The sequence below is a fragment of the Leptosomus discolor genome, chromosome 15, assembly GCF_034619465.1.
Source record: "Leptosomus discolor isolate bLepDis1 chromosome 15, bLepDis1.hap2, whole genome shotgun sequence".
Lineage (NCBI taxonomy): Eukaryota > Metazoa > Chordata > Aves > Leptosomiformes > Leptosomidae > Leptosomus > Leptosomus discolor.
Genome location: NC_141405.1, coordinates 5,774,219 through 5,796,266, shown reverse-complemented (window position 1 = coordinate 5,796,266; position 22,048 = coordinate 5,774,219). Strand labels below are relative to the sequence as shown.

The following is a 22,048-nucleotide window of genomic DNA, read 5'->3' as shown; positions in this document are numbered from 1 at the left end:
ACACCAGTGTTTTGACTACTACTGAGCAGGGCTCACACAGCACCAAGGCTGTTTCCCCAACATTTCCCCAGTAGGCTGGGGGTGGGTAAAAACTTGGGAGGGGATATAGCCAGGACAGCTGACCCAGACTGTCCAAAGGGATATTCCATATCACATGACGTCTGCTCAGCAACATAAGCTGGGGAAAACAGGAAGAAGGGGGGGACATTCGTTTCGCGTTTGTCATCCAGAGCAACTGCTATGCATACCAGAGTCCTACTTCCCGGAAAGTGGCTGGACATCGCCTGCTGATGGGAAGTAGAGAATAAGATCTTTTGTTTTGCTTTTGCTCCCTCGCGCAGCTTGTGCTTCATTAAACTGTCTTTATCTGACCCACATGCCTGTTGTTATATTCTCTCTCCCCTGTCCAGCTGAGGGGGTGAGAGTGATAGAGTAGCTTTGGTGGGTATCTGGCCAGGACCAAACCACCACAGTCATTTTGGTGCCCAACGTGGGGCACAATAACGACAGTTTTGCATTAAGTGTGCTGTAGCTGTAGTAGCTATTGAGTGACAAAACTCCTGTGCAGGTCATGGAGTTTGTTAGCTGCAGTGCTTATCTCTTTATTTTGCTCTGCTTGGGAACATGCTAGTACAAACAATTGCTATGTACTCTGGTATCACATTGATAACTTTAGTGTGCTGGGGAAGCTATTGAGTGGGGAGGATGAAGGAGCTTGGGAACATGCTAGCTCAAATAATAGCTATGTGCTCTTGCCTGGTAGTGATGGCCTTGTTGTGCTTGGGGAGCTATGTTGTGGAGAAGATGAAAGAATTCGTCTCCCTCTCCCTACCTGAAATTGATGTAGATGACTTTGTTTATGCAGGCTCCCAAGGTTCTCATTCACCCTTATGTGAGTTGTTTAATATTACTCATTAATACTTTTGGCATGGTATGGGTTCTGTGGAATCTGGCATCATCCTGGTATAAGAGAAGACAGCTTTTGGGTCAGGCAATACCGAAAAGTGCCCTGAGGCAGCCAGTCCCTAGGTGGCAGAGTGTGTGGAAGGATTTGGGCAGATTCTTAGGACGGTTATCACCTCCCATAACCTGGGACTTCACACCTAAACAGGCAAGTGATCTTAGCAAACTAATGCACCACCTGATAGAAGGGTGCCTTACCTACTCCAATGAAACCCAGCAGCTTCTAACCCTGTACTGGGGCCTGGCCTGTGCCTATCGAGCCACAGTTCAATACTCTCAGAGGACTGTGGCTGAAGCAGGGACCCAAACTACATCTGAGAACACCATGGCCGATATAGGAACGCAAACAACAACGACTACAGTAATTGCCCCAGTAGTGAAGAAGAAACAGTGGATAAGAAAAGCAACAGGTCCACATCCTCGATTAACAAGGGAGGAAGAAGTATCCGATCAAGAAGCCAGTCCTTCAACAAGGAAATCAGAGGAAGAAGTAAGAGAAATCAAACAAGAAGCAGAAACTACTCGGTCCTTAACCTCATCAGAACTTCGAGACCTGCAGAAAGATTACAGCTGTCAGCCACGTGAGCGTATTGCCACCTGGATGCTCCGATGCTGGGATAATGGGGCCGACAGTCAGCAGCTGGAAGGTAGGGAAGCCCAACAGCTGGGATCCCTTGCTAGAGACCGGGGAATAGAAAGAGGAATTGGAAAAGAGACAGCAATTTGCAGTCTCTGGAGACAGCTGCTCTTAAGTGTAAAGGCAAGATATCCATTCAAGGAAGATCTTGCAACCTCACCAGGAAAGTGGACTACTGCAGACGAAGGCATCCAGTACCTGAGAGAACTAGCGGTGCTGGAAATCATCTATAGCAATCTGGACAAAGATAAAGTCCCCAAAGATCCAGAGGATGTTCCGTGCACACAGGCCATGTGGAGGAAGGTGGTTCAAAGTGCCCCTGTGTTATATTCTAGCAGCCTGGCTTCAATGTATAACCCAGATATGGATACAGTGACTGTGGAAAGAGTATCTGCTTGGCTCCGGAACTTTGAAGAAAATCTGTATACCTTATTCTTATGGGACAGCACCTTAGCTGTCAGGGGTGCCCCAAGAAGACAGTCCTCTCCTGCGCCGGTCAGAGGGAAAGGAAGCCCTAAACGTATGCCACGTGGTGCACCCTGGTTTTTCTTGCGTGACCAGGGGGAGGACATGAGGAAGCGGGATTGGTGAACCCACCTCCAAGCTGGAAGCCTGTGTACACGAACTGAGAGGGAAGACACCTGTTAAGAAGGGATCACCCAAGAAGGCTGTCAGCGTAGTTTCTGCAAAGACCCAAGAAGGCAATCAACAATCTCCCAGACATAAAAGAACTGAGATCACCTCCCTTGATCCTGCTGAGGGAACTTCTGGTCTGGCAATGCAAAGATCAGACAGTGAATATTCCGATGAGGAACAGGAATAGAGGGTCCCTGCCTTCGGCCAGGAGAAGAAAAGGGATGACGGGGTATACTGGACTGTGTGGATCCGATGGCCTGGCATCCTAAAGGAGGTAAGCTCAAAATACAACATGTCTATTCAAAACCAGAGCCACCAGTACTCTTAAATTCAATATTAAGACTCATCAAAAAGATTTTGAATGCATTCTCAGCATAAAAAGCAAACACGCTTGCTGGTGCTGGAAAATGTCTCATTCCTTTCTTACGGCACCCCTGCAGGGAGATACACACCCCCCCACCACACCCCCCCCGAGACCACAGGATGACCTCATACCGTCATCACACTCACCACAACAGCTACAGCCCTTGCGCCACCGCATGTCTCGCTTGCTTGGTCAATGAATGAAAATGTAAATGCAAAACTTAATCATAATAAATTCAAGTTTGAAACTTTCTTTAAAGAAAGAACAAATCTCAGTTGTTCACTTTATACAAAAAAAAAGGCATGTGGATGTTCATCTATGTCCAACAAAAATGCTTACGCTACAAAAGTATTTGATCTGATATTTGTGTTAACTGCACTCGCCTAGCAGTAAACAGATATCATTAAATCACCTGTCTCCAAAATACACCATTCCCATCCGACTGGGGGGTTTCTTGTGCATTATGCAATTAGGAGGGACATCTGGGCAGCTGCACCGCCCAGGAGAGATGCCACCAAGCAGCCACGGAAACACGCCATCAAAAGCCAGACAGAAATAAAGTACTTCAGAGTGCTCCCTCCAAATATGGGGAAAAACATCCGTAACATTCAGTGGCCTCTCTTTTTAAACATATAGAAGAAATACCGAACTGCTTAAACACCCTCATCAATCGTACCCTGCAGCTCTTTGGCGGTTACAGTTTAAACAAGGCAAGTCCATTTGTATATTACACAACATGAACTGCTTTTTTTTTTTTTCCTATCGGAAGTGAAACTTATAAAAAGATTAGTAAGATAAGAGATCCCTCATATTATTTTACTTTGGGGGAAGGGCGTGGAAATCAAAACCTCAGTGCTGTAGTACTTAAGGCTACCAAACAGGACTGGAAGATTTGCTAGAGAGAGGCAGGGGAAAAACAAACAAACAAAGAAAAAAAAACCACACAAAAAACCCCCCAACCCACCACCTTGATTGCTCTTAGTACAGATGTCAGTATCTCAGTCAGATTTTCACATACCCCTATGAGATACTTTAAACACTTAAGGACTGAAAAAGCAGAAAGCTGTTATCCGGAACACAGTCCATTTCTTCAGAACACCCAAGCTCTTACACATAGTTTCTTTCCCCTTTCAGTACCGCACGATTCTCACAGAATTGTTTCTCAGTGAGCACACAAAACAGAAGGCTACGCACACTCTCAGGAAGAGCAAATAAATGGAGGGGAGTACACTTCGCACAGGCACAATGTGCTCCAGAACAGACCTTATTTTATTTTGAGTGTTTCTGCTGAAGTACTTCCTATCAAAACTAGAGAAGCAGAGCTGGCACATTCTTCACGTTCACTTTAAAGTCCATACTACAAGTACATGGGGAAAAACGCAGACGCATATGGCAGACATACCTTATCCTTGCAGGACACTCAGGATCCTTTCCACCCATCTTGTACCTCCAAGGCAGAAGAAAAGGTCACCACGGTGAAATGATGCCAGTTGATATTCTGCTGAGAGAGGGAAAAAAAACAACCAACCAAACAAAAACACCTTTTAGCACAAAGCTGGCTAGGAATCAAAAGCTTCCTATTTCAGCAAAGGTTTGCAAAGACTACAACCGAGTGGAAGAAAAAGCATTTTGCATCATCTTTGCTACAGCTGTTGAGACAGGCCACTAGAGATTTTGGTTTTTGTAGAAAACTAGGCGGTTTTTGCCTTTCTTTTTTCCTTCTGACTCATTGGCAGCTTCAGTCTCACCGGAACTCCCTTCCCTAGGTCCACACAGATAACTACACACCTTTTCTCAAGCCTACATAGAGCCAGGGTTTCCTCACCCTAGATGTCCCAAGTCGAATATTTTCCTTAAAGAGTACAGCGACCCACCTGCCCTCGTCAACTGTCTCCTTGCAGAAAAGGAATGATTTTTTTTCCAGGCCACTCCTCCAAGCTGTCAAGAACCTTTAAAGCTGCAGCTGGGCCACCCAACCTGCTTAGGGTCCCTCCCGGCACTTGACTCTCCTCAGATTTCACAGGGAGCACACTCCGTTCTGTCTTCCAACAGCAAAAACGCAGTGCGCTCTCAGACCCAGCGCGTGTCCCTATGGACGCCCACGCACACCTCGCCGTTTCAACGAGGAGCCACCGAGCCACCCCACGAGCATGGCTGTGTGTGCCAGACTGGTCTTGTTGCAGAAAGCACCAGATTTAGGATTTTAGGATACTGCTTAGAAATCCCCTTACTTTTCCCATCTTGATTTGAATATCAAGAATTCTAATTAGTGAATATTAACAGGAGAGACTAATGATTATATTGGGAAAATAAGTCTCAAATGGAATAAATGATCAAATATAAAATAAAATCTGTATTGCCAATGCTGCTAGCATACTCCTGTAAAATTCCAGACCTAAGGTATTCATTAACCAATAATCTGTTAGTGGTTAGAAACAAGGACAGTATGCTGTAGTCCAAGATGTCTGCAAGACAGGATTTATGATGGTACCCATTGTGTATAATCTTTGAATCATGACCGAAGTAGGTACGAGACAAGAGCCTACAAGCCAAGGACATGTTCCTTGACCATACACGGTCAATTCGAGGAGTGGTTGAGACCTCCGACTCATGGACCACCTACCCAAATTATACCACCTACTCAAAAGAGAACAATAGAAGACTACGACAGAGGCTGCACACTAATTCCATCAGAAGCAAGAGAAGAAAAACCAATCATCAAGAGGATGAAAATGAATATGCATTGTATAGACTGAATATGTATGAATTTAATATATAAATATTTGTTGATTGCAATGTGCCGGTGGACATCTTTGGGAAGGATCCCATGTCCCCGGTGCGCATCGTTAATAAAGGACGTCTCTACTTATCTAACTTTCTGTAGATGAGTTTTTCTTACCACTGCAGATTTGCAACAGTTTCACCTGCACCCATTTTAGCAAACGCAGTTTCTGAAGCTTTCAACTGAAAACTGCATCTTGATGCTTCACCGCAGCGGAGGCGATCCCTATCCAGGATGCCACGAAAACGCAGGAACGCAAACGGCAAAGCCACAGCAGCGACAGCTTCAAAAACATTTAGACCAGGAACAAGGGAGAAAAATAAAACTGGTTCAGTGTGTGCACAGGAAAGCGGTGGACGGAGAACAGGGTCGGCATCCCCAGCCCTTACGGAAAACATTTCGTTCTCCTTCCGCTCCTAAACCCACCCGTTAGGTCCAGAAGTCGCAGCACTACCGCGGCAACGGTGACAGCAGGGAACAGCAGCCCTGCCCCTGCACGGGCTATCGACCAATGCTATTTAGGCAGCAGGGAACACAAACAGAAGGGCATCTTTTGATACACACAACCCCAAATTTCCTCAAACTTTAACTTTACCAAAAACAGCCACAGGGAACACATTGCCAGAAACGACGTTTGGCAATACAACTTTGACGTCTCACACACACACATTTTTGGAAGCTTGCTATCTGCTTCCCCTTCTTGTTGTTCTTCCTTCAGAAGATCTACTTGCAGCCAAGTTATTCAATACCCAAGCACTCCCCTTCCTGCTATTACCAGCACATTTACACAGGCAAGTAACTTCATTGTCCTCTGGGTCATTTCACAAGAGCAATTACAGCCCTGACAGAGGAGCAAAGGAAAAGGAAAGCAGAGGTCAGGCAGCAAAAGAGCTCTGCAGGCTGCCACCAGGCAGCCTTGCACTCTATCTCCCCCCTGCCCCCCAAAACCATACCCCCACAGAAATGATCCCGCACCCACAAACCACAGCACCACCCCCCTTCCTCACCCAAACACCCACAAAAACCACACCAAAAAACCCCAACCCACTACCCTGTACCTTCCCCCCCCCCCCCCCCCCCCCCCCCTTCACAGCTCATCCCCGTCTCAGCAGATTGTCCTGCTGGAGGATGAAGTGCAGAAGATCTGTATCCCCATGACATTTGCCCGTGAGGGTACATGTTCAAAAATACTCCGGATCTGTAAGACAGACAGACATCATTGCTGTGGTTTCAATCATCAGAACTCAATTCTAAGGACTTCCACGTTTGTGTGTTATATGTTAGCCCATCAGAATAATTGACAGGACAGGGTTAGCTAAAATCCAATTTGAGTTTTATTAAAATCAAGCAAGCGATAGCAAGCAAACAGCGCTGGGCGGCCGGGGAGTCTTCGCTCCACCAACGGCTCGTGCCCCCCTTCCTGGAGTCCTTTGTTCTTATAGTCTTCTACTTCCTTGTGCCACGTATACTTCCGCTGCGTTCTGCGCCTGTGCATTGCGTTGCTAGGGGGTCTTTCTCTGCCTCCTGGTGGTCGTCAGGATGAAGGCTGAAGGTCTTCCTCGTTGTCCTGTGGGTGAACTTCGCAAAAATGTGATTACTCAGTTCCTGTTTACTTTGCCAGATATTCTGCGGTTAGGCCGTCAAGCCTTGTGGGTACAAAGGTTTTCCATACCTTCCCATGCAGGTTTAATGAACAAAGCACAATATGTTACCTATTACAATCCCCCCTTTTTCTTTTGTCCATTATTTTGTTCATTGAACCGTTGTAGCTCTTGGGTACTCAAGATAAGAGTTCCTGCCAAATCTGGCTCATCGGGTAACGTTTCGTACCAGCTTTGATTTGCTTCCCGTTCTCGTTTTCTCTTTTCTAGTCCTTCTCTTAATTTAGCCATAGTATCCCTCACTATTCCGGTATGATCTGCATATACACAACACTCTTCATTTAGGGCTGCGCATAATCATCCTTGTTGCAAAAATACTAGGTCCAGCCCTCTTCTGTTCTGCAAGGCTACCTCCGATAAGGATTTAAGAGACTTTTCTATGGCGCTAATAGATTGTTCTATCCGGGCCAAATCTTCATCTACAGCTACTCTCAATGAGATGAACTCTTGATTTTGTTTAACAAGAGAAGCTACCCCTGTTCCTACTCCGGTTCCTCCTAATATCATCAGGGTGGCAATTGTTAATGCTGTGAATGGTTCCCTCTTTGTCAAATGGTGCCCTGGGGTTATATGGTGCTCGTATACGTAATCCTCAGGATGATATAGGATCTTGGGTATAATCACTACTTGTACACAATATTCACTGGATTCGTTGAACAATCTTAAGTGGATGCAGGGGGTCACCCCCATTTTTGAGCATACCCATTTTGTATTTTTAGCAGGTATTAACCAGTCAGCTGGTTTCTTAGTCCTGGAATTATTCCTTTTAGGTTTACATAAATGTTGCTTTTCTTTAGGAACCGACCCTATGCACTTGCCTTTCCCTGTCACCTGGGCTAGGGTGATCCCTGGAGTGTCTTTTCCCCAGGTACATTGTGTTGGATTACTTCCATTTACACATTTCGGCTTTTCAGTTACTCCTACTGCCTCATAAAAGGGTGGTTTTATTCCAAAACAAAGCCAGCAATGGTTAGTTAAATTTGGGTTTGTGCGATTTAGTACACGATAACTTGCTTTCATTATTTTCCAAAGACTGTTTCCTTTGATACTTTCCTTTTGGGCCGGGGTTGCATTGGTTATATTTTCTTCCATTTCTATTGAGGTTCCGTTAAGGGAGCTATTAACTGCTATAGTTTGTACTACCTCTCCTGTCAAGACTTGGTTAGGTCAAATTGCTTTAGTTTCCTCAGAAGGTAAGGCCTTCTTTATTTGGATATGCCCTCCTCTGTCAGCTCCTGGTTCCCAAAATCTTATGCCCCAAGTTCTACCTATGAACCAGCTCGGATCCTGATCTTGTAATATTGTGAGTAACAGAGTTTTACACGTTCCCAAACGTGAAGGCACCTCACCTTCAAAGGCATATCTTGGCTGTTCACAACCTTCCGGCCACCAAGTAACCTTAAGATATTTATCCGGAGTATCTGGATACCATCCTCCGGTTACTATGGTTTCACAGCCCCAATAACCGCAATAGTAGTGACCAGGGTAGTTACAATAGCTTTTTCCAGGATTCGAGCTGGGACACCAATAAGTAGATTTTACACTCCATGAGGTGCTCCGGCAGCAACTTCGGTCTGGGGAGCAGCCCAGTACAGATCCCAATAAATCACAATTAGTTACATTAAAGGAAGGCGGTCCCGCTGTGAGGTTGAACCTAATGATCCTGGATTCATCTAGGCTGGAAAGGGTCCAATTGAAGGGCTGGTGGGACTGTACAGAAAGGTCCCCTCTAGATAGTTCACACAACACTGCAATGATTATGAAAGTGCACCGGAAAGGGTAGAGTCCCTGCCCCTGGGCTGTCTTTGCTGCTTTCCCCGTTTTTTGGTGTTTCTTATGTCCCTTAGAGGTTTGTGTGTGTTTGAGAACTTGATCAGCATTCAGGCAGCTCATCCAGCATCTTTGCATTGTCCCATCCGGGGTTCTTTTCCCTCCACCACTTGTTACTCCTCTGCCTCGCCCGTCGACTCGGTTGCTGCGAGCCACGGTGTGTACCATCTTCTCGGCAGCAGGATTACTCTTCAGGAGGTCCAAAGACACTTTTATTTGCTTGCCTCTGTGTATATGCTCTCCAGTTACTATCTTTTACTGTTGGAGAACTACACCCAACCCCTTTTAGGGCCTTCCGACAACACCCTTTAACGATCTCAATTATTAGGGGAGCTGGCTCGTTTGAGTGATAACAATAATATTCTGGCCTAGCTCCAAGCGTAAAAATTTTCCACCACTCAAGGCCTTGTTCTTTGATTTCTCCTCTTGATACTTTGAGATCGAGTGTTAATTTAGTAATCCCCCGTTCCTGATCATAGCAGCTTCGACACACTCCTCTAGGGGGTATCCCGTTGTGGCAATGGGACCACCACTGTTCCCGGCACACTTTGCATATAAAACACACAAAGGGATAGCAGTTAAAATTCAGGTCCCCACATCTAACTCTGAAGTCACTAGCACATTGTTTGGTATACCCTGCCAATTCTCCAAATTGCCTCACTCGAATCACTGTTACAGATGAGTCCATTTAAGTCCTCTTGAATGTGACTTTCAGGTCTCCAGGCGCAGTGGTGACCTTCCAAGATGTATCTCGTATTGGTCCTTTCACTCGGCTTGCATGTGTCCACCCTTTTTCTGCTGTCCAAATGGCAGTTTCTGTAGTGAGTAAAACAACACAGGGTCCTTCCCAGCAAGGAGTTAATAAGGATTCTTTCCATGACTTAATTAAAACCCTATCTCCAGGTTGTATCTTATGTATGGCTATATCTAAGGGTGGTCTTAGTACTACTAAGCCCTTGGTTCGCAGCTTTTCCCTCCGAGTCATTAGCTGTATCAAATAGGGTTTAATTTGTGAGTTCTCCAATTGAGGGTGGTCCTGTGGGGCTTCTAAATCATATGGCATTCCATATAACATTTCGAAAGGGGATATGCCTATATCCGTTCTGGGCTGTGTCCGTATGTTGATTAGGGCTAGGGGAAGACACTTCACCCAAGACATTTTTGTTTCCAACATTAATTTTGTGAGCTGTTTCTTTACTTCTCCATTCATTCTTTCAACTTTTCCAGAGCTTTGTGGGTGCCAGGGGGTGTGGTATTGCCATTGCATACCCAAAGATTGTAAAGTTTCCTTAGCTACCTTGGAAACAAAGTGGGGGCCTCTGTCAGAGTCTATTACTTCTATTACCCCATACCTAGGAACTATTTCTTCTAAAAGTATTCTGACTACTGTCTGAGCTGTAGCTCTTGCAGTTGGCAATGCTTCAACAAAGTGGGTTAAATGGTCTATTATTACCAACAGATACTTATATCTACCCACTTTTGGTAGTTCTGTAAAATCTATTTGTACCCGCGCAAATGGCCTATGAGCTAGTTCCCTTCCCCTGGAGACAACCTCCCATAGCTGCCGTTTATTGACCTTCTGGCAGGTTATACATTCTCCTACTATTCGTTTGGCTATGTTATATACTCCTATACATACGTATTTGGTGGCAAACTGGTCCACCAGGGCTTGGGTTCCCCAATGGGTGGTCTCATGGAATCTCTGCATGATTTTTGTAGCTATTGATTTTGGTAATACCTCCCGTCCGTCTGGACATTTCCACCTTTCCCCTACCTGGTCAGCCCCCATCTTAATTTTTCTTTCTCTTGCACAGTACAACTAAAAAGAGAATATATTTTCCCGTGGTGGAAACAATTTTCATTTTTAGGCTTCCCGTCTGGGTAGCCAGGGGGCATATACATATAACATCGACAAGGGAGCGCGTCAATTCCAAAATCCTTCCAGCACCCATAACAAGGTAACTCCTCTTCCAGATCTGTTCCAATCCCACACGCTGGGCAATCTCCTCTATCATCCATCATCTCGATTGTCATTAGTGCTGCCTTTTTTGCTTCTTGGTCGGCTAAGTTATTTCCCCTAATCAGGGGGCCTAATCGCCTTTGATGGCCTTTTACATGTACTACTGCTATTCTTATCGGACCCCGTATTGCTCATAAAATTTGTGTTATGAGTTCTTGATGTATGAGTCCTTTTCCTTGTGAGTTTGTCAGTCCCCGCTCTTCCCAAATCTTTCCAAATGTGTGCACTACGCCAAATGCATACTTTGAATCAGTATAGATAGTGCCAATTTTGTTTCTTAATCGCTTTAGGGCCTTCAATACAGCATATAATTCACAGGCCTGGGCTGACCAACTAGGGCTCAGGGGTCCTGACTCCATTACACTAAATGTTTTTCCATCAATTATGGCATATCCTGATCCCCTTATCATTCCTCTTTCTTCAGAAGTAAACAATATTCCCAGTATTGATTGCAACTCTTCCCAGGTGTATACGTTGGGTCCCAAAAACTGGTCTACCCGTTCCGCCATTCCTAGGGGGTCCTCTAACAGATTCCCCATTTCCTTCTTAAATTCTATCACATCGCCTGAATTAAGAGGTACGGCCACATATCCCATACCAGCCTGAGGTCCCCCCATTGCAATTTCTCTCAAGGGGTACAGTCCTTCCACACCTCTGGCTTGTCTGATTCTACTTTGGCTTCTAGTTACCCGCCTCCGATCATCCTCCGAGGAGTCGGAGTCAGATTCCGAGCCCAAGGGGGGGTCCGGAGCTGTAGGGGTGAGTTGTGGCAGAGGAGGTGGGGGCTGTGGAACAGGAGGGGGAGGTGGAGGTATATACGGTGGGGGTGAAATAGGGACCTCTTCTACGCTTGATTTCTTCTTCTTTCCCCCCCCTTTTTCTTTCAGCAGATATAAATTCACTCTAGTCTCAGACCCTATCCACAGACGAGCATATTCACTCTCCTCAAGGCTGAAAGGGTCCTTTGAGTTCACATAGATATTCAGGGCCTGGCAAATCCAATCCTCAAATGACCCAAAGACCGGCCAGTAGAGGTGATGCCCTCTAATCTGTTTTCCTCCCCATATTTCCATATAGTAGTGAATCATCTTAACTTTACTTTTACCCTGTCTAGAGGGGTATTCTTCCCAATGCATGATCATTAATCCTAATGGACTATCTGGAGGTATGTGGGGGAGCCTCCCTTGGGGTCCCCCATCCATGGGATCAGAAGACTTGCTTTTCTTCTGTCCCATCTTCTGAGGTGCCTTCACACACACGCACACACACGCCTCCTGTTCGTGGCCCAGTCCCTCACGGGATGTGGGAACTGCACTATTAAGGAGTCCGCACTCACTTAGTCCTTAGTTGGACATCTCACCACAGCACACCTCAGGATTCCCAACCCCAACCGAATGGGTAACCGGCCTATACTTACGCCCTCCTGCGTCTTCGTTCGGGTCTTCGTGCACAAAGATTACAGGGTTGCCGGCTTTTCTTTGCTTGCTATCGAATTTTAGGGTTCGTCGGTAAAGGTCTTGGTGAGTACCCCTAGGTGGGGGCCGCTTTGCAGCGGGGTGCCTCCCCCAAGTAGGTTCTGCACCGAGTTGCCTTTATCCGAGTCACGGCACCAAATTTGTTATGTGTTAGCCCATCCGAATAATTGACAGGACAGGGTTAGCTAAAATCCAATTTGAGTTTTATTAAAATCAAGCAAGCGATAGCAAGCAAACAGCGCTGGGCGGCCAGGGAGTCTTCGCTCCACCAACGGCTCGTGCCCCCCTTCCTGGAGTCCTTTGTTCTTATAGTCTTCTACTTCCTTGTGCCACGTATACTTCCGCTGCGTTCTGCGCCTGTGCATTGTGTTGCTAGGGGGTCTTTCTCTGCCTCCTGGTGGTCGTCAGGATGAAGGCTGAAGGTCTTCCTCGTTGTCCTGTGGGTGAACTTCGCAAAAATGTGATAACTCAGTTCCTGTTTACTTTGCCGGATGTTCTGCGGTTAGGCTGTCAAGCCTTGTGGGTACAAAGGTTTTCCATACCCTCCCATACAGGTTTAATGAACAAAGCACAATGTTACCTATTACAGTGAGGAAACAAACTAACTTTTAAATGTAGGGTCTCTACACTACAGTCCTCGGGTGGGGGTAGGGAAGAAAGGCATTACAGATTGGGAAGAAAAAAAAAAAAAAAAAAAAAGCACAATTCGGAGCTCCAAATCATGACGGAGCAGTGGGGACAATAACAAAAGCAAAGACAAACAGCAGCAATGTTAAGTGAAATCCGGCTTTAATTCTGATCATGTCTTTAAGAGACTCTCCAAGTCTACACCTCAGTCCTACAAAGGACTAGTCCTTTTGTGGAAGGACAAGCTTCCCCCCCCCCCCCCCCCCCCCCAGTAAATGTCCTAGACTGAGGGCTCCACAGAATAGAATGTGGACTGAACCACAGGACAAGCAGTCATCAACACTCTAACGAAAAAAACAAATCGACTATACACCAAGTTTAAACATCACTTTCCATCCTGTTTCTTTGGTTACATTTCTACTGGCATCTAGGTGCTCAAAAGTTCCCTGTCCTGACATCACAGGTTACTGACAATGTACTTGGGCATCTAAAAATAAAAGGCCACCTCCATCTCACCCATAAAATCAGGGTGAACCAACAGAAGAGAAACACTCAAGAAGGCAACAGGCAGCTCCGCACTTATAGAGCAAAGTCTGTTCCTCGACCCGGAAAAAAACCCACTCCCGACTCCCAAGGGACCTCCCGGGGAACGAGCCGTGCTCCGTTAACGGCGCTTTGTCCCCAGCTTGTCTGCCCCGGCAGCAGATGGTCCGTTTCCCGGGCTTGGGTGTGGAAGGGAGGGGAGACCCTTCCACCCGCCCTGGCCCCTCCGCGCTCCCCCAGCCCCACACGGGCCATCACCCGAGCACCGACCGCAGCCGCCTGCACGGGATTTCCCTCGCGGGACGCGGAAGGTGACGCCGGGAAGAGGCGGCGGAACAGGAAACGCTTGGTCAGGTCGCCCGGCCAGCGGCGAGAAGACCGAGCAGGGTTCTGCCCAAGGGGCCTGGCCGGGTCCCCGGGAGCCCCGGCCGGCCGGCCGGTTTCTCTCCCCTTTGCTCGGCACCGAGGAGACCCCTCCGTCCCGCCCCGGACACCGGCGAGCACCGCCCGGCCCGCTCCGACGCGCCGGCAGGGCCGCCCGGCATCGCCGCCCGGCAGCGTCGCGCCCCGGGACCGCCGCTCCCGCCGTGCCGCGAGAGGCGCTTGTCCGCCTTCCGGCCCTGCGGGGACACCGCCCCGCCCCCCCCCGCCCCGCCCCGCCATGGCGCGGCTCCCGCCCGCCCGGCTCCGGGCAGCCCCCGCCGCTCCTTCCCACACGGCGCGTTTCCGCCCGCAGCCCCTCCGCTCCGCGCCCCCGACACGGACCCCGCCGGCCTGGCCGCCCGCCTCACGGCTCTCCCCGGGGCCCGCCGTTCGATCGCCCGGTCCCCACTCACCCGCTCCCTCGGCGGAGCCGCAGCCCCAGCCCCGCAACGCTCAGCGACCGTACCACTCCTGGCGTAACTCGGACTGCCAGGCAGTGCACCGGAGTCTGGGTGAACGAGTAATCCCGGAGGGGGTGGGGAGAAAGGCGGAAGTGATGCTTCAGGCGGGGCGTGGGGGTGAAGGAAGATACGCCCATCAGGGCGGTGGGATGCGGCAAAGCACGCCCCCAGCCGGGCGGGGGGAAGGGAAAACCACGCCCACAAGGGCGGGGAGAGCAGGGAAGACACAACCCGGGCTGGGTGGGAACATCGGGGGGACGCGCCAAAGCACGCGCACCGTGGGCGGGGGGATGCGGCAAGGCACATCCGGCCGGGGCGGGGAGGGGCGGCGAGGCACGGCTACTAAGGAAGGGGGGGTAGCGGGACGGCACCTTCGGGTGTCCGGAAAGCGGGAGACCTCGCGCACACGCCGAAGAGGATGACTCGCTCGCCTCACCGCTGGCCTCGGCCCTCCCCCGGCGCGCCGCCGTGCTGCTGCCGGGCACACGGATGCCCCGTCCACCAACAATGCGCCGAAGGGGCCAGAGCCGGCGCGCGAACGCCGGGCTGCAGGACCGCTCTTCGGGCGAGGGGCGGAACGGCGGCGCCGGCACCGCGCCCGCGGAGCGAAAGCGGGGCTGCCTAACCGGGAGGCAGCAGCCAGCGCCAGGCAGCGCCCGCAAGCACCGCAGTGTCGCATGGGCGTTACAGACGAACGGCAGCGTGGAAAAAGCGAGCGACACCGCGTATGGGTGGCTCCGGGGCTGCAGTACCGGCCTTTGGTCACACGGTGGCAGCAGAGAGCGATGCCAAGGCGCATGCGCGCATTCGGGCCGCGGTACCGCATTTTGGTCAAAGAGTGGCAGCAGAGAGCACGGCAACGCGCGCCCACCGGGCATGCGCGGCTTCCAGGGTGCAGTACAGAATATTGATCATAGGGTGGCAGCAGAGAGCACAGCAACGGGCACCCACTGCACATGCGCGGTTCGAGGACTGCAGTACCCAATTTTGGTCACAGGGTGGCAAGAGAGTGCACGACGACGCGCATCCACAGCGCATGCGCGCCACCCGGGCTGCAGTACCGCGTTTTGGTCAACAAGTGGCAGCAGAGAGCGTCGCAATGCGTCACCAAAGCGCATGCGCAGTTTCCGGGCTACAGTACCGAACTTTAGTCAGACAGTGGCAGCAGAGAGCACGGCAACGCGCGCCCACCGCACATGCGCGGCTCCAGGGCTGCAGTACCGAATTTTGATCAAAGGCTGGCAGCAGAGAGCACCGCAACGCGCCGCTAGGACGCATGCGTGGCTGCTTGCGGCAGTACAGAATATTGATCACAGAGTGGCAGCAACGAGCGCGGCAAAAGCGGGCCACTGCGCGTGCGCGGCTCCTGGGCTGCAGTACCGAATTTTGATCACAGGGCGGCCGCAGCGAGTGCGGTAAGAGCGCGTCAATGCGCGTGCTCGGCTCCAGAGCTGCAGTAATAAATTCTGGCCACATAGTGGCAGAAGGGAGCGCCCAAAAGCGCGTCACTGCGTGTGCGCAGCTGCGAACTGCAGGACCGAACTTTGGTCAGAGGGTGGCAGCAGCGAGAGCGGCAAAGCCCCGCTAGCACACATGCGGGGCTTGCGGTCTGCAGTACCGAATTTTAGTCACGGAGTGGCAGCATTACCTTAATTATGCTTTCCGAACAGTCAGCAGGACCAGAAACGACTCGTGTCTCAGCCCAGGTTATACCCTCCAAAGTACTTAGTAACCTGGAGTTCAGGGCTTACATTTCTCTGCCCTTTTCCCACTCGCAGCCCCAGCAGTAATGTTCGTTGTCTCGTACCAAAAAGCATCCACATGACTCGAGAATTTCAGCCTTTTGCATTTGGCTGCTTTAAAACTTTGGCAGTTGTTTCTGTCGCTGCCCCCCCGCCCCTTACCTAGGGGGAGAAGAAGTAGCAGGAACCTCTGGGAGAGATTTCTCCTTCCCTGGAGTAAGCCCCAGCACTTGCTGTATCCATCCGCACATGGCATCAAGGTGGCAGGAGTGACAGCAGCAAGTCTACAGAAGCTGGGTGGCAAGGGGAAGGCAACACAGATGCCATGCTGAAGGCACACAAGAAGAGACTGTTTTCTGCAAGAGATGCCGCAATGTTTATCAGGAAACAGTGCATCCAAGCAGACCAGATGCAAGTGGCTGCTCAGCAAATGCACAACACGCTGGTGCTCCTTGGGCTCTGTTGTATTGTTTGCACCTTTCCTCACCTCTGTGCTACCTGTACTCTGCTCTCCTGATCCTGCATGCACACAAGGCTTCCTCTGCCAGCCCTGTCACTCAGATTAGAGACAATGCCTGATGTTACTTACCACCCTGTCCCCAGCATGCAAAGTAAATTAGACAGGAAGCAGGGAAAGCAAAGAGGGCCTTAGCAGATGACGGTGAAGCCCAGAGGTTCCATCTTTGCTCTCTACAGGAGCATAGCTCTGCATTCCTTGCTGCTCCTGCAGCACATGTCAGTGGCACTTTGCTGCCTGCATTGGGTGATCAGCTTGGGTTCCTTGAGACACAGAATTGCTGTAGATTGTGCCGTGGCTATTTCGCTCTTTGTCTTTCACAGACTTACTTCCCAGAGGTTGGGAGACAGGTATGCTTGCACAGCCCAAGTACTGTTGCTTACGGAGCAAAAGGCTTTATAAAGCAACTACGAAGAACAAGGATGTTCTTTGGCCTATCAAGATGGTAGGAATAATATGGAGAGGCTAAAGCATTAGCCAGGCAGGGCTTACGACTAACCTTGTGTGGTGGTTTAATCCTGGTCAGCAACTAAGCACCATGCAACATCTCACTCATTACCGCCCACCCTCGGTGAGATGAGGGAGAGAATCAGAAGGGTAAAAGTAAAAAACCTCGTAGGTGAGTATCCCTTTGGTTATTGGTGTTGGACAAGGTCTCATCCCTTCCTGACAGCACTGCTCCAGGGACACAACCCTGTGAGGCTGCAGGATAAGGTTGTACTGGAATTAGAATCAATTCTTACAGCCATCTCTAAAATGCAGTTATACTTTGTCTCTGCCTTTTTTTTTGGTTATAAAATTAGAAATAAAGGACTTCAGAACACTCTGTCAAAACATTGGGAAGAAACCCTGTAACATTCAGTTGCCTCTCTTTTTTAAACATTCAGAAAAATACCTAACCGCTTAAGTACACCTAATAAATTATATGCTGCAGCTATTGGCAGTTACAGTTTAAACAATGCTAGTCAATTTGTAAATTATACAATTTTAACTTTTTTTAAAGTTTCATTTATGATAGAAAAAAAATCAGTGAGATAAGACTACCCCCATATGGTTTTACTTTTCAAGAGGAAAAAAAATCCAAACCCCCTGTGCTACAATACATAAGGCTACCAAAAAGGACTGGCAGATTTTCTAATGCTTTTGGGTGTACTGAAGCACACAGAGGAACATTTTTTTATCTATATATCAACTGTTACAACTGAGAACCCAAAGACCAGCAATGCCATCAAACTTTTGGAAAACGTGCTGTGCTTGGGTCTTTAAAAGGAAATTGACTTTTTCCTTTTTTTTTTTTTTTTGTTTAAAAAGAGAGTGAAAAGTCTTATTGCTGACGACTTCTACAGCCAAGTATATCATTTCCGAAGATGTACTCTGATGGAAGTTCATGAAATGCTGCTTCTTTCAATGAGAAAAATTTCCATTTTGGAAAGTCTCTTTCCAACAGAAGTCAAAATCACACACTGTAGGGCAGCGGTCCCTGGTCCCTCAACTTAGCTTTCAGAGGGCCGGGGGTCTGAATCCGTACTCAGCAAACCACAATCAGCTAACCAAGATATTTCTGTAGTTGCCAGGTTTCTCTATCACCTGCAAAAAATACAGCGACAGTAGTGTCACATGGGTCAACACAGACCTCTTCCACAACACCCTCCTCCTTGAAAGGAATGTGGCCTTCTGCTTACCTGCTCTGAACCAATTCCAGTGTTGGACACTGCAGCCATCATTGCTCGTGGCAACTAAGACACCAAAAGACAGAAAACTACTGTTGCACTCACAAGAAATCACCAGCCCCACACGCCTCCTTGCTACTCCTTAGCTCACCTCAAATGCTCATCCAATTTCAAAGGTGGCCTGCCATGGCACCTGCAAAACCAAAGAGAAATGCTTAACCAAGCTGTCACATGATTCTCTGCTCTCAGACACCAACCTGGCTGACAACCACCTCCCCTTCTCAGGCCACTTGTCAGCATGTGGCTTCACCCCTCTGAGGCTATATGCGTGACCTGCAAAAATCAAAACAAAAGGCACGTGCTAAGATACTGCTCAAAACCACTGCCTGCCCATACCCATTCCCATCTCCTGCTCCTTTACCTTGGCCGCTCGCCCACCCTGCCTCTGTCCTTTACAGGTTACAACGGTGAGGCTCCGGTACTACCTGTAAAACATAAGCAACAAGGGATTCTAATAACTTCACCGACAATACAACACCTGAAAAAGCACTGCTACTTCAGCCCACTAGTCATTGCTCACCTGGCCCAAGCGACCTCCACTGCCGATATCCCACTTTGCACCTTCAAAATAAAATAAACAAACCAAAAGTTACAAGCTAGCCATATAGCCACCAGTTGCATCTTCCCTCCAACGCCACTGGAGTACCGTGTCCAGTTCTGGGGTCCCCAGTTCAACAGAGACAAGGAACTACTGGAAAGAGTCCAGCAGAGGGCTACAAAGATGATTAGGGGACTGGAGCATCTCTCTTATGAGGAAAGGCTGAGAGACCTGGGTCTGTTTAGCCTAGAGAAGACCAAGAGGGGATCTTAGCAATGCTTATAAATATCTAAAGGGCAGGTGTCAAGAGGATGGGGTCAGGCTCTTTTCAGTGGTGCCCAGTGTCAGGACAAGGGGAAATGGGGACAAACTGGAGCACAGGAAGTTCCATCTGAACATGAGGAAAAACTTCTTCACTTTGAGGGTGACAGAGCACTGGAACAGACTGCCCAGGGAGGTTGAATCTTCCCTGGAGATATTCAAAATCCACCTGGACACAATCCTGTGCAACCTGGTGTAGGTGAACCTGCTTTAGCAGGGGACTTGGACTAGATGATCTCCAGAGGTCACTTCCAGCCCCTACCATTCTGTGATACAGAGAAAAAGAAGGAGGGAAAAGGAAGGAGGGAGAGAGAGATAAAGATGCAGATAGAGCATGGGACATGGAGAGACAAAAAGCCAGACAAGGAACAGGACAGAGGAACTGGGGGTGGGGGGAACCAGATGCAGGTTAAGACAAAAGAGATTGAGAAGGGGAAAAAAAATGATGATGGGCTGCTGACAGAGATGAAGGAAGAAAAAGTAGAGCCAGAATAGGGAAGAGAGATAAGAAAAAAGGGGCAGCTGGCTGGACAGGGGGATATAACTAGAAACAATGAGACAGGCAGCAGGACAGAGGGATAAAGACAAAATAACCAGGGAGAGGAAGCAGGACAGATGGACAGTGAGAGGAAAAAAGGGACAGGGAGCAGGACTGAGAGATAGAGAAAGACGCATTAGGGGCAGAGGGATAGAGAGGAAAATGCAGGTTGGAGAGGGACAGAGAAAGAAAGAGAGCGACAGAACCCAGACAGAGAATGGGAGAAAGAAAAAACAGTGACAAGCAGCAGGCCAGAGGTGGAAAGGCAGGGTGAAGCAAGGACAGAAGGAAGGAGAGGGGGATACAGAAAACAAGTGAGGGACAAGGAGTAAGAAAATGGGATACAGAGAAAAAGAGAGGGATGGGGAGCAGGACACTGGGATAGAGAGCAAGTGAAAGCAACAGGGAGAATGACAGGGAGATGGAGCCAGAGGAAAAACAGGGACTGAAAGCAGGATAGAGAAATGGAAAATTAGAGATAGGGAGCAGGGCAAACAGGTGGAGAGACAACAACAGATGCAAGGATAACGAGGAGGGGTGTAAGGGACTAGAAATACGCCTCAACATTGCTGGCAGGACCGTGTAGCTACAAGGACCTCATCACCACAGCAACTGGGCAGGTTCCCATTGGAAACATACATCCTGTTGTCTCAGAGCACCACCCAGGTCCTCTGTGCATGCACCCGGGCCCAGGGTCCATTGAAAGCGAGGGGGGGCCTCGGACCCTCTGGAACATTTGAGGACCCTCTAGTGATGGTACTGGGCGTGCGCATCACCGCTGAGTGGGAGGCATGGATATGTAAAGCAGCTCCGAGAACTCATTGACTACGCAACAAGGCAAAGCTATAAAAGGCAAGACCAGCAAGGACACACCAGAACTTTCTCCCACCACACTTAAAGACACATCGGACTGATGGGACATCGCAGATCCGTAGTGGTAGCTATCGCAACTTCTCTTTTTTCACTTTCCTCTTTCTCTCTTTTTGATTTGTATTTGTTGTTGGTTAAATAAAGTGAGCTGGCACTTGACTCCATTCTGAGTCTTAATTCCATTCCCAAGAATACAAAGAATCTAGTCATGATAAAACATCTAATTGAACATCACTCAGGAGTTAAACCTAGCCGCCCCTAGCCACCCAGAATTATCTGAGGTCAGTTGGAAAGCAAGCTGGTTTAACCTCTGCCAAAGTCCCAACAATGGGTCATGACATTTCTAAAATTGACACCACGGACAGGATTCAAACCTGTGCGGGGAAACTCCACTGGATTTTGAATCGTGACAAGGGGGCAGGTAGCAAGGAAAGGAGGGATGGGGAGCAGTACTTGGGGGTGGAGAAAGAAAGCGAGGGATGGGGAGCAGGACAGAGAAGTAGGAAGAGAAAAATAAGACAAGAAGAAGGATGGGGGACAGAGAGAGGAAAAAGCAGGACAAGGAGCAGGACACAGATTGTCAGAGAAAGACAGGGACAGGGAGATATATAATATATTCTCCTCCCTGCGTGTGTGCCCCAGATCAGGCAGCCCAGCCCACACCTCGGCATGCTCCAGCTACACTCACCTGCAATGTGCCTAGCACACAGGTTCTTTCTTCACTGATGTGCATAACTTCAAATTCTCTCCAACTTTAACAACTTCAGTAGTCACAGGACTTAGCTTTTCCTTTGTTTCAAACCTCACTTGCTATTTCCTTTCTTCCTAATGCTCCCTAGGCCCCTATACTTACGTGCTGCTTTAAAATATCACTAAAATCAACAAATCAGGTCAAGCTGTGTCTCTTCAAGTTGTCGGCCCTCAAAGCACTACCCTGCAAAATAAACTAAAAAGACTGTCGAGGTCTTTAATTTATCCTATTTTTCAGAGTACTTTTCCAAAGCTTTAACTATGATTGATGGAACCGCTTCTCTTCACATTACACAAAGCTACATTCATCTATTACTTGAGTAGAAGCTGTTTCTTCTAGTTTGGACCCCCTTGAGGGCTCCATGCCTCTGGCCAAGTGGCATTGGGGCGTACATCCCACTCCTCTGTGGCACAGAACTGAGGGTGCACAAATGTCTCCATGAGAGCCAGAAAGCCAGAAATGGGTGGCAGAAGGAGGCTGGAGACATCTAGAGTCATCTGGGGCCTGCAGGCAGGGGTATGGGTGGTTTCTGGGTATGGCTGTACGCTTTTTTTCATTAGTTGCCATGACTGAAGTTAAAAGCAAGAGGAAAATACACCCAAATGAAGCAAATAAAAGA

General features: G+C 48.7%; 1 protein-coding gene and 2 long non-coding RNA genes across 4 annotated transcripts; 1 reads left to right on the top strand and 2 right to left on the bottom strand.

The window, feature by feature from the left end:
- Window positions 1-705: 705 nt before the first annotated feature.
- LOC147414385 (uncharacterized) lies at window positions 706-2,423 on the top strand. The gene is given in 3 exon segments (XM_086473508.1): window positions 706-858; window positions 860-2,185; window positions 2,187-2,423. Coding segments are annotated over 3 exon segments (1,716 nt in total).
- Window positions 2,424-6,698: 4,275 nt separating this feature from the next.
- Window positions 6,699-14,476, bottom strand: LOC147414384 (uncharacterized). Of its 2 annotated transcripts, none has more exons than XR_015183900.1 (3): window positions 14,375-14,476; window positions 12,311-12,816; window positions 6,699-9,716 (listed from the first exon to the last, which is right to left on the bottom strand). It is a non-coding gene; the product is annotated as an uncharacterized LOC147414384 (long non-coding RNA). The 2 variants fall into 2 exon arrangements; XR_015183901.1 differs by having other exon boundaries at window positions 6,699-9,689.
- A 3,203-nt stretch (window positions 14,477-17,679) lies between these two features.
- On the bottom strand, window positions 17,680-18,680 carry LOC147414383 (uncharacterized). The gene is made up of 3 exons (XR_015183909.1): window positions 18,503-18,680; window positions 18,364-18,417; window positions 17,680-18,268 (listed from the first exon to the last, which is right to left on the bottom strand). It is a non-coding gene; the product is annotated as an uncharacterized LOC147414383 (long non-coding RNA).
- Between the last annotated feature and the right edge of the window lie 3,368 nt (window positions 18,681-22,048).